Source organism: Thermobia domestica, chromosome 1, assembly GCF_964235325.1.
Source record: "Thermobia domestica chromosome 1, izTheDome1.hap1.1, whole genome shotgun sequence".
Taxonomy (NCBI): domain Eukaryota; kingdom Metazoa; phylum Arthropoda; class Insecta; order Zygentoma; family Lepismatidae; genus Thermobia; species Thermobia domestica.
Window position 1 is genome coordinate 196420013 of NC_137454.1, and position 15297 is coordinate 196435309.

Here is a 15297-nt window from a genome sequence, read left to right on the forward strand (position 1 = left end):
CACATCCTTTCTCTAACAAACATAAAGGCAAAACTTTTGAGACTGATCTGGAAAAGCATACAAGGTATTGCGTTGAACCCGACATTAGGCTGGATCGCGCTGACTTGCAGTATTCTAGCCTTTACTATAGACTTCATCTTACTGCTGATTGCTGCCAATCAGGACTATATTAACAAGTAACACTTCCCAATTATAACGCAACGAATTTGATAATATTTGTGAAGGATAGATACTACAAATAAAACAAATAAATAGGTGTTTTTTTTTAATTTTTCTGTGTTAAAACGGTTTTATGCGGCAAAAGCCCCCACAAAAAAATTTGGAAGTTGATGTTCGAAAGGCAAAAAGAAATGGAAAAGTGAAAAATGTGCAACGATATTCTAGACGTAGAATGAGGAAATATCGGTTTTGTATTTTCCTGGAAAATTGTTAGAAAGGGCACGGACCCCTCCAAACCTTTCATCACGAAATATCAAAAGTGCTAATAACGGTATGTCAGATGTTTAAAGGACATGAAGAATTGCAATGAAACTTTGTGTAAGAACAATAAGCAAAACTAAACGAATACGATGTTTTTATTTTCTGAGAAAAACGGTTTTAGGACACAAAAGTCCCCACACAAAATTTTGAAAGTTGACGACCGAAAGGCAATATGAAGCGCACCAAAGTTAATGAAATTGTGCACTGATATTGTGGACGTAAGATGATGGAATATGTGTTTCGTATTTTTCGGAAGAAACGGTGGAGTGGGGCACGTTCTCCTCCAATCTTTTGATCGTGAAATATCAAAAGTGATAATACTAACATATCAGAAGTGCCTAAAGGACATGAAGAATTGCAACGAAACTTTGTGTGGTGAAAATACGCAAAAAATGAATACGTTCCTTTATTTTCTGAGGAAAAACGGTTTAGAGGGCGAAAGCCTCCACCGAAAATTTTGAAAGTTCACGACCGAAAGGCAAGAACTTAACCAAAGTGAATGAAACTGTATACAGGTATTTCAGACGTAAAATGAGATACTATATGTTTCGTATTTTCGTCAAAAAAGAGTTGGGTGGGCCACAGACCTTCTAAACCGCTGATTACAAAATATCAGAAGTGCAAATGAATATACGTCAGAAGTTTCTTAAGGATATGAGGAAATGCAACGAAACTTCGTGTAGCGACAATTTGCAAAACAAATAAAACTCGTTTTAATTTGTACGGAAAAACAGTGTTCGGGCCAAGGCCTCCTCCGAAAAGAGTAAATATTACCGTAATATTGCAGGAAAGAGTGGACCGAAGCTAATGAATTTGTGTGTAGATATTATATATGTAAAATAAGACATTTCGTCTTTCTCAAATGTCACTATCCTATTTGATTCAAATGTGACACATCAACAGCAAGGAGGAAATAAATCTACACGTGTTTTTGTTTATGTGGAAAAACATTGTAAGGGTTAAAGTCGGCTCCTGAAATACTTTAAAGTACGCTATACTGTTTGTGCTAACTGTTGATCTGCCAAATTTGAAGAAATCGGATGGCGACACTTGTGAAACACGAAAGGCCTTAATATACATACACAATTTTGACGCACAATTTTCTTTCGGTTTGGTGCAACCCTTCTGCTACCCAACTCCTCGGTCCACCTAACAGTTTTTTTTCCGAAAATATGAAACACGCATTCCCTCATCTTCCTTATACAATCATTCACCTTGGTGTACTTCTTCTTGCCTCTAGGACGTCTAATTTCAAAATTTTGGGTGCGGGTTTGGCCCCTAAAGCAATTTCCGGAGAAAATAAAAAAGTCGTATTTGTATATCTTTTGCTTATTGTCTATACATAAACTTTTGTCCCAATTTTTATGTCCTTTAGGCATTTCTGACATACTGTTATTAGCACTTTTGTTATATGGTGATCAAAGGTTTGGAGGGGTCCGTGGACCATTCAACCGTTTTATTCAAGACAATATGCAACACGTATTCCTCATTTTACTTCTACAACATCTGTGCACAATTTCGTTCACTTTTGCTCACTTCTTTTTGCCTTTTGGGCGTCAAATTTCAAACGTTTGAGTGTGGTTTCCCCCCTAAAACAGTTTTTCTGCTGAAAATAAAAAAACTCCTATTTGTTTGTCTTTTGTTTATTGTTCCTACAGAATTTTTTGTACTGATCCTTCATGTCCTTTATACATTTTTGACATACTACTTTTAACATTTTTGATATTTCGTGTTCAAAGGCTTGGAGGGGTCCACGCCCCAATCAACCGTTTCTTCCAAGAAAATACCAAACACGTATTCCCTTACTTTACGTCTAAAATTTCGTTCACTTCGGTCCACTTGTTTTCGCCTTTCGAGTGTCAAATTCCAAACATTTGGTTGAGATTTCGCTCCCTAAAACAGTTTTTTTTCCGCAGAAAATAAAAACAAACAAGTATTCGTTTATTTCATGTGTAGTATCTACCTGACAGATATCAAAATCAGAGCGTTACACCTGGAAAGTGTTACTTGTTAGTCACGCGTTACAAAAAATGGGACAAATAGACCATCCAAGATGTCAATGCAAAGAAATAGGCACACCAAAACACCACGTACTATGGTGTCAATTACTGGAAGAACTGCTAGAGAGAAGAGATCAAATAAAAAGGACAGAAATAAGCGAAATTATTGCTAATGAGGAGGACTGTAGGATATTAAGCAAAATAACAAATAACTAATCAGAAGTAATAAGAGGACAATATACTAGGACAAATGATTAGAATTGAAAACAAAATGGAGAAACACCGAAATAGGAATGATGTTTATAATTGTGTAGCTGAATGAGTGGAAGAGTGGTTGTGAATCTTTCTGGGCTGGAGGACTCCTCCAGGAACGTCGGCATTCCGCGTATTGAAGGAAGAAACTGTATGCTTGCACTCGATATATCCCCTCGTAAAACCAGATACGAACTCCGGGTAAAACTGGATGTATTGAGAGTGTGTGTGTCGGGAACGGTATCGGAAAGTGGGTTTTGTTTAAATAGTAAATTTATAAATACCTTTAGTGAAAAATATGTCGGAACGGAAGAACAATCCAGTATTCGCATTGCCGTATTCAAATGACATGCGAATTTCACAAGAAACATACATGAACGTGTCGTCCGGACATCCGAACCAAACATAGTCCATTCGATAAACATAACAAAAATATACTCACTTACTAAAAGTTAGGTGCCATGGACAATGGAATAAGTCTCTGGAGCCCGTTAATCCTGTTAGTGAAAAATATTGTAGACTCGCAGTGAAAAAATATTGCATCAACACTGTTCACTGGAAAGTCTTGCTTTATAGATCATTCTCCTCAGCATGCAACAAGTTCTCTAGAGGTGCTATGCATTGGCACCCATAACGTATTTGAAAACGGGAAATTGGGAGAAATTCCCTCCAAAAATACCTCCTATCCAATTTGGCCCCGTCTGGAGTGGCCCCAGATAAAAGCACACAATCCAAATGTATATTGAAAAATACTACAAGAGTTAAAGAATGAGTGTACCAAGTTTCGTTTTTGACAGATATGAAGGGAGAGGTTGTATACTAATATGCTATGTATATACAAAACCAAATGGATGATTTGACCTATAAAGAGAACACAATATAAAAAGTATAAACGCAGTACTATTTATTGAGATATCAAGAGTTGTACAACGTTTGCTTTGGGAAAGGATGTGCATTGCAGGCTATGCACGCGTTGCTTTTTCATAGGTGTCCAAACTCACGAGCTCCGGCTCGCGAGCCTACAAGTGCTGAGCTGGTCTCGGGCTCAATAATTGATCGCGTGCCCGAGCCAAAATTATATAAATGTGCGCGAGTACGAGTGAGAGTGAGGCCAGTCAACAGAAGTAACTGCGAGCGTGAGCCTAATTTGGGGAAGTGATTTCAAGCCCGAGTGAGCGTGAGTCCAGTTGAGAGGATACTCACTAGCGCGAGCTCAGTCGAGGGAAGTGAAAGCGAGTTCGAGTGAACGTGAGCCCACTTAGAATTAGTGAACTCAAACCCTCTCGAGGGAATTGAGTGCGAGCCCGTTTGATCGTACGCCAAGTTTAGGGAAATGATCGCTAGTCTAGTTGAGAGAAGTGATAGCGACCTCAAGCACGGTTGAGGGAAGTGAGCGCGAGCCCAAGTGAGTGCAAGCTCGTTTGTGAGAAATGAGCGAGCGTCCGTGTGAACGCGAGCCCACTCAGAATTATTGAGCGCAAGTCCGAGTGCGTGCGAGCCCACTCGAGAGAATTGAGTGCGAGCCCGTATGAGAGCAAGTCCAGTTTGGGGAAGACATCGCGAACCCAGTTGAGAGAAGTTATCGCGAGTCGAGCCCGGTTGAGGTAAGTGTGTGAAAGCTCGAGTGAGGGCGAACCCAATTGAGGTAAGTGAGCACGAGCCCAGTTGAAAGAAGTGTGCTCGAGCGCAAGAGAGCCTAACGCAAGATGTTCATGTATGATTTTTGTCCACGCTGTATTTTCATGCACTATTTTTGCCCTTGCGCGGATTTTGTCCATGCGCTGCTTTTGTCCTTGCGTGGTCTTCGTCCATGCGATGTGAGTTTTCTTCCCGGTTTTTGTCTACGTGCTGTTTTTGTCCTTATATCTATTTAACTAGGAATAGTGCTTGTCAATTATGTAATCTGAAACACAGTAAAGACATTTGGGTTTTCAGACTTAAGCTGACTTTTGCTGTACATGTTCGTGACTCATCTTTCCTAAGGTTATCTATAAAAATTGTGAACAGTCTGTGGAAGGTGACTTGTAAGACAGAGAAAGAGTAAGACAGAGTGAGGTTTGTATAGATCATATTTTTTAAAAGCACGAAAGTCCGCTGAATGTCACATCAGCTGTGCTGCAAATAAGTTTAACTGACCACTTTGTCACGAGTATAAATGTTCTCATTACAATGGAAAAGAGAGGAAAAATGCCATATGACACAACAATTACAGATTATACTTTATTAAATGAAGAATTAAGAAATGTAACTGGAATCAGGCAGTACAGAATAATTGTGTTAATAGTGCCACTTCGAAGTTCATCCAAATGCTGAAAAATTGTACGAGTAATTCACGTATTAACAACAAAAATAAAAATGGTAAGTAGTTATTATCTCAAAATAGATCATGGATAACGAAAGGATTAGTGAACTCTATAAGAGAAAGAGATAGTTAAGTCGTTTAGTAATAAGAAAACAATACGATATAGAATTTAAGGAATATTGCAGAAGTAACACAAATAAACTTACACAATTAATAAAAGAAGTTAAAAATGACTACTAAGGGAAACAAATTACACTATATAATAACAATAATAGTAAATTATGGAAGGTAATAACAGATATAGCATAGATGAAAATGACAAAAAATATGTAGAAACAAATGAACTAACCACTAAAAATGGTCTAGTAACGTATGAACGTGATCCGATGTTAATAGTTGAAAGTTTTAATGAGCATTTTTCCAGTGTTGGCAAAAAATAGTTAACAAAGAGGTTGATGATAAAATAAATTTGAATTTGAATTTGCAAACTAAAGTAGTAAACTATATTTTTCACCCCAATCACTGAACATGAAATTGAAGGCTTCATAAATGAGTTATCACCAGAAATATCTCGTATAGATCGGTTATCAGCAAGCGTATTGAAACATACGAAATAAAATACATGAAAACCTTTGCAATATATATTTAATCTAAGTTTAGAAACAGGTGTATTTCCTGATGGTTTTAAGACTGCTGTAATAAAACCCATATATAAAAAAGGCTCAAAGTCTGATCCTAATAACTATAGACATATCAATCCTACATAACGGTGAAAAATGTCAGAAGATGTACAAAGAGAAGATTAGTTAATTTTCTTGAACCAAATAAATTCTTTTCTTCAAATCAGGACAGATTTCAAAAAGGTAAAGATACCTCAGATGCCTTGTACAATTTAACAGAGGTTATTTGTAAAAATGTTGATAAAGCTGAAAAAGTAATTGCAGTTTACCTAGACTTATCTATAGAATTCAACACAATATCACACAAAATTCTCTTAATTAAACTAGAAAGATGTGGAATAAGGCGTTCATCGTTACCTTGGTTTAGCAGTTATTTGAAAGGCAGAAACCAGGCCATCCAAATAGGTAATTTTCAAAGCAATTATTCATATGTCAAACAAGGAGTCCCACAACGAACTGTATTTGGTCTAATGTTATTTTTAATTTATATAAATGATTTGTGCAATTTAAAAATGGACGGGCATATACAATCATTTGCTGATAACAACTCTCATATATGTAGTCAAGGAAACTGAAGCAGAAATGAAGAAAGTGAAACAATGTCTTGATAATCATCAGTTAGTGTTACCTAGGTGAATGCTGAAAAAAACAGGTATATAAATGGTTTTCGCCAACTCTAACAGGACGGCCGGAAAGCTTGTCACTAAAATTGCATTATTGTCAAAATACTGAAAAATGTAACTGTAGTCTTCTTATTAGGAAACTAAAGTAAAACACTTAGGTATGTTTATTAATAAGCATCTAAAATTGTCCTCTTACATTACTCATATTATCACAATATTAAGAAAATTATTATATGAATTTGTTCAATTACGAAACATTGTAAGCATAAAAATATTACATACTGTATATTATGCTCTTGTAAATTGTATACTTACATATGGTATATTAATTTGGGGTGATGCTTGCCCTACTCATTTAAAACCTTGTTCAGCAAAATAATATTGTAAGAATGTTTAAAAAGAGACTTGGAACTAGACTAGGTAAACTCTATGAGCAATTTTCAGTGTTAACACTTTCAAAATTATATTTGCAGAAGGTATTAATATTTATAGAAGGATAGTAACAAATAGAACGCAATAAAACATATGTATATAACCAGAAATGTGACAAACAAGAATTAAAAATTAAAGCAACGAGTAAGTATATAAGTCAATATCAAACATATTACCGAGCTCCGAAGATCTATGACGAACTCGCACTCCGAATCAAGGAGGAAAGTAATTTCAAGCATATAAAAAGTTAATTTTACGATGATTAAAAGAAACATCATATTGTTAACTAAACTAAAAAGAATCATAGAAAGAAAGACTATTGTTAACTAAAAGTGAGAACTATAAACCTCATATGTTACAGTAAGAAAATAAATAAATAAATAAATAAAACATGAGAATCAGGCTCACACGCAAGCATTTGCTTATGTGAGCCATTTCTATCTTTTCTTTATTCTTTGCATAAGAAATAAAAAATCGTTATTTAGAAATAAGTGCATAGAATTAATCTACCCGAAACCGGAAGATAGACTGATTTCTGAAAGTCCAAAGTCCTGTCATCTACAAATACCGGGTACGTTAAACTCAGTTAATAAATGGAACCTAGGAAGTCCGATTTCCTTTGGAGAAGTAATACCACTTAGAAGTAGGAAACTTGACTTGCTAATTTCAGTAGCAGTTCATTTTTCCTTTTACTTTTATTTTATTCCATTAATATTTGTATATTTTTATTTTTATAATTTAGTATGTTTATGTATTTTATGTATATTCTTTAATATATTGGATACATCCAATACATATATTTTCTTCTTTCTTTAAATAAATAAAATAAAAGTGGTTCTCAAACTAATTCCTATCTTGACCCACTCGTGTGAGTGCAAGCCAGAGTGACTACGAGCCCAGTTGAGAGAGGTGAGTGCAAGCACAAGTGACCGCGAACGCTAGTGATTGCGAGAGTGGCCGAGGAAAGTGGTCGGAACTGCGAGCCAAGATGAAAGAAATGGGCTCGAGCGCGAGAGAGCCTAATGCAAAATATTCATCTATGGTTTCTATCCATGGGCTGTTTCCGCTCACACGGTATTTGCATGCGCTGTTTCTTCTTGCGCGTTTTTTATTCATGCGCTGCTTTTGTCCTAGCGGTATTTGCATGCGCTGTATTTGTCCATGCTGTATTTGCATGTGCAGATTTTTCCTTGCGCTGTTTTGTACGTGTACCTATTCAACTGGGAAGAACGTCTGTCAATTATGCAACGTGAAACACAATAAAGACATTTGGGTTGTCAAACTTCATGGACTTCTGCTGTAATTGTTTCTGACTCATCTTTCCTAAGGATGTCTCTAAAAATTGTAAACTATCTGTTGCAGTGGTTCTCAACCTAATTCATATCTTCACCCGTTTGTGTGAGTGAAATTCCAAGTGACCGCGAGCGCGAGTAACTACGAGAACAGTTGAGGGAAGCGGTCGGAAGCGCGAGCCCAATTGAGGTAAGTGATAGCAAGTCCGAGTGAGCGCGAGCTCAGTTGAAAGAAGTGAGGTCGACCGCGAGCGAGTCTAGTGCAAAATGTTCGTCTATGGTTTTCGTTCATGGGTTGTTTTTCTCATGGCGGTATTTGCATGCGCTGTTTTTGCTCTTGCGCGGCTTTTGTTCATGTGTTGAATTTGTCGACGCGGTATTTGCATGCGCTGTTTTTGTCCTTCCGCGGAATTTGCATGCGCTGGTTTTGTCCTTTCACAGTTTTTGGTCATGCGCTGTTTTTGTCCACGCGTTATTTGCATGCGCTGTTTATGTCCTTGTGCGTTTTTGTCCATCTATTCGCTGTTTCTGTCCTTGCGCTGTTTTGACCAGATACCATTACAACAAATAAGACATTAAAGATGTAATGAAGATATTTAAAAATTCAGTTGTATGCATGAAAAAATAAATATTTCTCTTCCAGGTGGCTGAACCTTTTCTATTCAATGATAATGTTCAACCAGCTCGGCTTCCATCAGCTGGACAAAAGCTTACTCCAGGCACTAAAGTTACCGTTACAGGATGGGGCACTACTGAGGTGAAAATTTGTTGATTTATTAATGATAAAAGTTAAAACTTGTGTCCAATTTCATTATTATTGATACATCTAATATGGAACCATTAATAACCTTTGGCAAGTTATTTCATTCATATCATTACGAGAATGAAAGAAACTTATTATATATCTTGATTGATATGATTGCATACGTAGCATTCTACTTTCAATATACCATTATTAGCACTCCTCTTTTGTTGTTCAAGTAACAGCCGGCAGCAATAGCCAACGGATATCAGGAATTCGCTTATAATCACGATGCGCAATCCATCCAGGATTTGACTCTCACTGAGGGACATTAGCGTTCCTGTACTCGTGTCTTCCATTTCGTATATTACGTATAATATTTATAAAACTAATATTAGAAGGATATAGATATAAGTTCCTGCTTCCAGCGAATATAGATAAAACAGCTGTTAGCACTTGATACTTTAGTGCACGTGATATTGGGTTCGATACCCGCTAGGAGAGCAATCGCATTTGTATGAAATATGGTAATTCTGATTTTACCTTAAACTGTAATTGCACGCCTCATACATCTTCGAGGTATAATATTGACACTAAGCTTCAATAGTAAAACCAAAATAGACAAACGCTTTATTTGAGGGTTTGCGTAATATAGGATTTCAAAATACTACACATTTAAATCATGCCGTGTCTTTTTCATACGATTGGGCCGCGGTGGCTCAGTGGTAGAGCGTTCATCTCTGGTGCTAGGGGTCTCGGGTTCAAACCCTGCTCCCGCCAAGTGAACTTTGTGGTGGACAAACACCGTGTGCGTGGGTTTTCTCGGGGTTCTCCCGTTTCCTCCCACTTTCTTCATTCCACCATTTCCTTCATTTCTCATTATCACCGTCTCCTTTAGCCTAACCGGCATAACCGTGGGACGTAAAACTCAAAATTTCATTTCATTTTTTCATACGATTGTCAGGATTACGAAATTCACATTGTTTGTTTATATTTTTATATCAATACTGTATTCCATTTTGGCCACTTAAATCGGATATTTATTTTCTACTAGTTAATAATTATTATTTTTTCCTTATAGAATTGTTGAAATTCTATTATATTCTGTTCATCATATTAAAACTTATTCTTCCTCACTGATTTGATTTCTTTAATGCTGCCAATTTGAACTATGAATTTTCATTGACATTTGAATTATTTCGCAAAATATGGCTAACTTTGAAAAGCAAATAAACTACATCAATTTGAAAGAGAGGAATGTTTCCCGTTTAGTATAATATTGATATTTATCACATCACTAGCCATTCTCCATAAATGATAATCGATTTCCGAAAAATTTATTAAAAATTCCTTAGAAATATTAGTTCTATTGGAATGTTCATACTTTTTTAGGATTGATCTCCATAATGTCTTCGAACTATTTAACTGGTCTTTATAAATTATTTTTACAACTTCGAAATTTAATAACTTTGAAAGTGTACAAGATAATAACAAATGGTTTTCAAATGTGGTAACAAATTAATAATTGTAAGTGCTTCTTTTCATATTCAAGAAGACATAGATTTGACAAAAAATGTGGGCGCCACAGAAGAAGGATCAGTACGTAAAGACGAAATCCAATTCCCAAGTACAATGAAATACTTGGATACAGTATGGAAGGGAACGGGCATCCAGATCAATTTATAGCTAGAAGATGTAGCTCCTTCAGACACTAAAGTCTACGGTCAAACCTACGTGCAAACAGTTTGCAATGGATATACCAGCCAACATTGACGCAAGCAATGCCCTTTCGGGGAAGATTTGTTTCTCCATTTAATCAGTTTTTCATATATACAGCAAACTGATTTACTTTTAACTTTCAAATATGCACATAATAATGCCCTCATGTTGCAGTGTAATGGGAAGAAACAAACCCAAGGTCAACGTTTGATGACGATTTATACAAAATCGCGTTATTAGTCCAATTTTTTTCAGAGATTCTACGTTAACACTAATGTTTATTTACGCGTGTTCAAGTTTACTGTGCCTGAGTTGTATCATCTACTATTGGCTATTATATTGCAATAGATAGGAATAAAACCTCAATAGATGCTATCCCTCAATTTCTGGATAAATAGTTACCAGAAAGATTGATTTAACCATATAGTCCGATTCGGTGGCTGCCATGATCACATGTCCTAATACCACTAGACTTCTTGTTATGGGGTTTTGTGAAGAATCATGTATCGTACCAAGGTTAGAGACCTTCACGAGTTGAAGATACACATTTGCACATTCGAACATGCCACCGTTGAGTTCCTGAAGTATGCATAGAGATAAATTGTATATCTACTGGACGTTTTCCATGCCACTAGGGTTGCCCACATTAACGTGTATGAATGACCTGTATGAACAAACAAACGTTTTTGAGTTATCTTGTCACAAGTTGAAAATCGTTTGTTGTTATCTAGAATATTTTTGAAGTTATTAAACTTCAAAGTTTTCAAGATCATTTATGGAGACATAGTGTTTATGAAAGAATATCCCTAACATTATATACCGGTTTAAACTACAGCGATACTTGTATTTCAACCCTTATTTGTATTTGTGGGCAGAATATACTTTTAAATTATGCACAAGCTATTCAAGAAGAGAAAGAAGAAGTTTACGAAAAAGAAGATATGTAGATGTAATTTCTTTGCAGTTGATATACGTTTCTATTTTGTTATAATAGAGATTCGTTGTCATAGCAACGAAGAATAAATAAGATATAATTCCGAATCCATCATATGTAAACTACATGCCCAATTCAAGGAGTGAATTTATTTTATTTGTGATGTGCTATAATAAAAGGTAATATTTAAAATGCAATGTGTAAAATGTTTTATGGTGGTTTTCGTAGCCTTGCTTGTATAAAACTAAAAACTTAGGACCTTTGAATAACAAAGTTATATATATATATATATATATATATATATATATATATATATATATATATATATATATATATATATATATATATATATATATATATATATATATACATAGATAGATAGATAGATATTGTTGTTTCATCGCATAACTTTATTTTGAATAAATGTCGTTATATAAATTTGGTGATTTGCCGCAAGGACCTTAGGAGATTTGTATGAAGTTTAGTAGACAATCTCCTAAATAATAAACTCTGGGTGTGCAGATTGTCTTTAAGGCTACGTAGTGATTTTGTTGAAAGAAATATGAAAATGGAGTATACTTTGTTAAGGAGTGCACAAAAATTTTCAGAAATATCAAAATGAGTCTTCCTGATATTGGAAATACATCTGAATCAGATGGCAACAGGGAAATGAACTTTTGTGACCTAGCCGATCTCATTAAACAATTATTTGGGGGCCACGGTGGCTCAGTGGTAGAGCGTTCACCTCTGGCGCTTGGGGTCCCGGGTTCAAACCCTGCTCCCGCTAAGTGAACTTTGTGGTGGACAAACACCGTGTGCGTGGGTTTTCTCGGGGGTTCTCCCGTTTCCTCCCACATTATTCATTCCACCATTTCATTCGTCTCTCATTATCACCGTCTACTTTAGCCTAACCGGCATAACCGTGGGACGTAAAACTCAAAAATTTCATTTCAATTTCATTTTCATTAAACAATTAAAACAAGATTTTGGTTATTGAATGAATCAACAAGTGGAATAATTGAATCAACAGATGGAACAATTAAAACTAGATTTTGGTAATCGAATGGATCAACAAGCGGAACAAATGAAACAACAGATAGGACAATTAAAGCTTGATTTTGGTGAACAAATGAATCAACAGATGGGACAATTAAAGCAAAATTTTGGTAATCGAATAAACCCACAAATGGAACAAATGAAACAACTTGATAATAAAATCGACCAGACAAATCTACGAATTCAACAAAGTGAAATTAAAATGGAACAAATTCTAAGTAGGTTCAGCGAAATTCAAAATTCTACAGAAGTTGCGAATCCAAGTAAGGAGTTACAGAAAAATTTGTCAGTTACTGAAGTAACTTCTCCACAGGTTAGCATGAATGCTTTAAGTGAACCTGAACCTTACACAGATACTACAGAAAATACAGATCCTGAATTTGCATCTACGAAGAAGTATGACATCATTAATTTAAATGTATGGATGAACTTTGCTGAGTGTTCGCAAAAAAGTACTGCAGTATTGATTGAATCAGATTATCTCGACTTCTCTCTTCATTCGATGTTTTTGATTGCTTTACTGATGCTTCGTGTAACGAAGATTTTAGTCGTAATATGATTTCTTTTGAAAGCATAATTTTCTTAACGTATGGTTTTCTCTCGTATTGTAGTGTAATCTTTTGAATGTCCTTTTCATATTTCAGAAAATGAGGTGTCCCACAACCGTTTGGTTTGACACTTTTTTTTTTTTTTTAGTTTTTGCACTACAAGATAAATCATTAAATTTATTCTATCACGTTAAACCAAATAAAACCGTAGTTAAACCTGAGTTAAACCGTAACCTGAGTTAAAACGTAACTTGCGTATGTGGTATGAAGCATTTGTCCGCACGTATTTAAATTTTCTGATCTTTCAAATTAGTCCATTGCATATTGTTTCTAAAGATAACCCTTTTCGAGAAATTAGTCAAGAGCCGAACAATACTGTTCCTTCATGAGATATGTATCCAAGACCGATCAGCAAATTCTTTGGTTATGTTGATGAGGAAGGCAATTACAATCCTATGAGAAATAAGTATTACTAATTGTGACCACTACAAACGAGTTCCAATTTCACAGGCCTCATGTGTATATTTTAGGAAAATGGACCAGGTTCAGAAGACCTGTTAAAAGTTCAAGTACCTATTGTAAGTCCTGAAGAATGTGACGATGACTACACACTTATAGGCGGCATCCCTGAAGGCCAGATATGCGCAGGTGTCCCAGAAGGCGGAAAGGATTCCTGTCAGGTAATTTACTTACTAATTATACGTATTAAAATCTTCTTAAAATTATCTGCCAATAAGGAAAGTTTCTTGGTAATAGAACGTTTAAATACCCTCTCTGTTGTCTTGTGTGCTAATGATCATGTTCTGTTACTGTCTCTATTGATTTACAACACAGTAACTAAGTTGTAACGTTTATAACAATTTAACTTAATATAACTTTGTAAGAAATGAATGAAAAACATATTTCATGTTAAAATCACTAAATTTCAAGAAAGATACTATATTTATATACGCTAGATAGTATTGGTATATCCAAATAGCTCTTAATGCTAGTATATTTGAGCAAAATTATTTAATATGTAATTTTAATATAAATGAACTTACCACATATTCTTATTTGAATTAAGCGATGACGTTATATTGAAGATTTATCTATAAACTTTAATTACGCATTTCCTATACTCTGTAGTTACAAAAAGAAATTATTTTTTGAAGATATGTTAATTATTACTGTTTTCCTTAACAGGGAGACAGTGGCGGTCCTCTCACTCTTAATGGCGTTCTTGTGGGTGTTGTATCCTGGGGCGTAGGTTGTGCTGAACCAGGATATCCTGGAGTTTATACTGATGTAGCTTATCAACTAGACTTTGTGAACAGTGTTATTGGCTAATAACTCCTGTATTGCATGAATGTTAGATATACGAATAATGAAATAAATAAAGTTAGATAATTAAATTTTACTAAGACTCTAATATTTTAATTTTTGAAAGCGGTTATTATTATATTTCGAAAAAAGTCAACATTTTTAAGTCACTGCCCTATTGAGAATTACTAAATAACAAATGAAGAACTTTGTTGTTTATAGTGCACAAATAATTTGGATCTGCAGTAGATAACTTGCCTTTATTGATGCATTTAAATCGACAAAAGTGTCTTCTTAATATGCATTTACTATTAAAACAACACTTTTTAGTACTTTAGTAGGTCTACGGGTTTTGTTTGTCGGCATGAATTCTAGATTTGAGTTAAGGGAAATAAACCTTTGTGCACACAGTCTCCCATGAAAAGAATTATCAGAAAATAATAATATGTCTTAAAACCCTGAGTGCAGTAGCTCATTGGTATTCTTCCTGCTAGTCTATAGGCAACCAAGTGCTTTTTTGTGTTTATGGTCCAGGTTTCGATTACCGTGTGGGGAAGCATGTGTGAAATTTTTATTGCACTGGATATTTCTGTATTCGTATAATTGTCTTGTTGATATAAGTAGATAATAGCATAGACAGTTAAATCTAGGTAAGTTTGGATTTCGTTTAACAGATTTAAGCACGGGCTAACAATATATTTTAAACAAATGTTGAGCTATTGCGAGCGATGTTTGTCTGCACACTTAGCGAGGGAAAGGCTCCAGTCGCGGTGATTAATGACGGCACGCAAAGTGCTGCGGCTGGATGTAAGAACGCCGCACTCCTCTGAACAACCGCGGTTTATTGTAATGTTCATAATGAAGATGTACAGTGGGGGACACTTCTAAATGGTACAGCCATATGGAGGTTTACGGCTAAGGTGCTCCACCAGTTG

At 35.4% G+C, this 15297-nt stretch overlaps 1 protein-coding gene across 1 annotated transcript in view; it reads left to right on the forward strand.

Moving 5' to 3' along the window:
- LOC145666955 (trypsin-1-like) overlaps positions 1-14441 on the forward strand; it is a 40517-nt gene extending 26076 nt beyond the window's left edge. Inside the window, exons 5-7 of the mRNA XM_081734583.1 lie at positions 8705-8818; positions 13591-13740; positions 14246-14441. Coding sequence (XP_081590709.1) covers positions 8705-8818; positions 13591-13740; positions 14246-14389 — 408 coding nt within the window. The 3' untranslated portion in view covers positions 14390-14441. The remainder of the gene's footprint in view (positions 1-8704; positions 8819-13590; positions 13741-14245) is intronic.
- Positions 14442-15297: the final 856 nt, after the last annotated feature.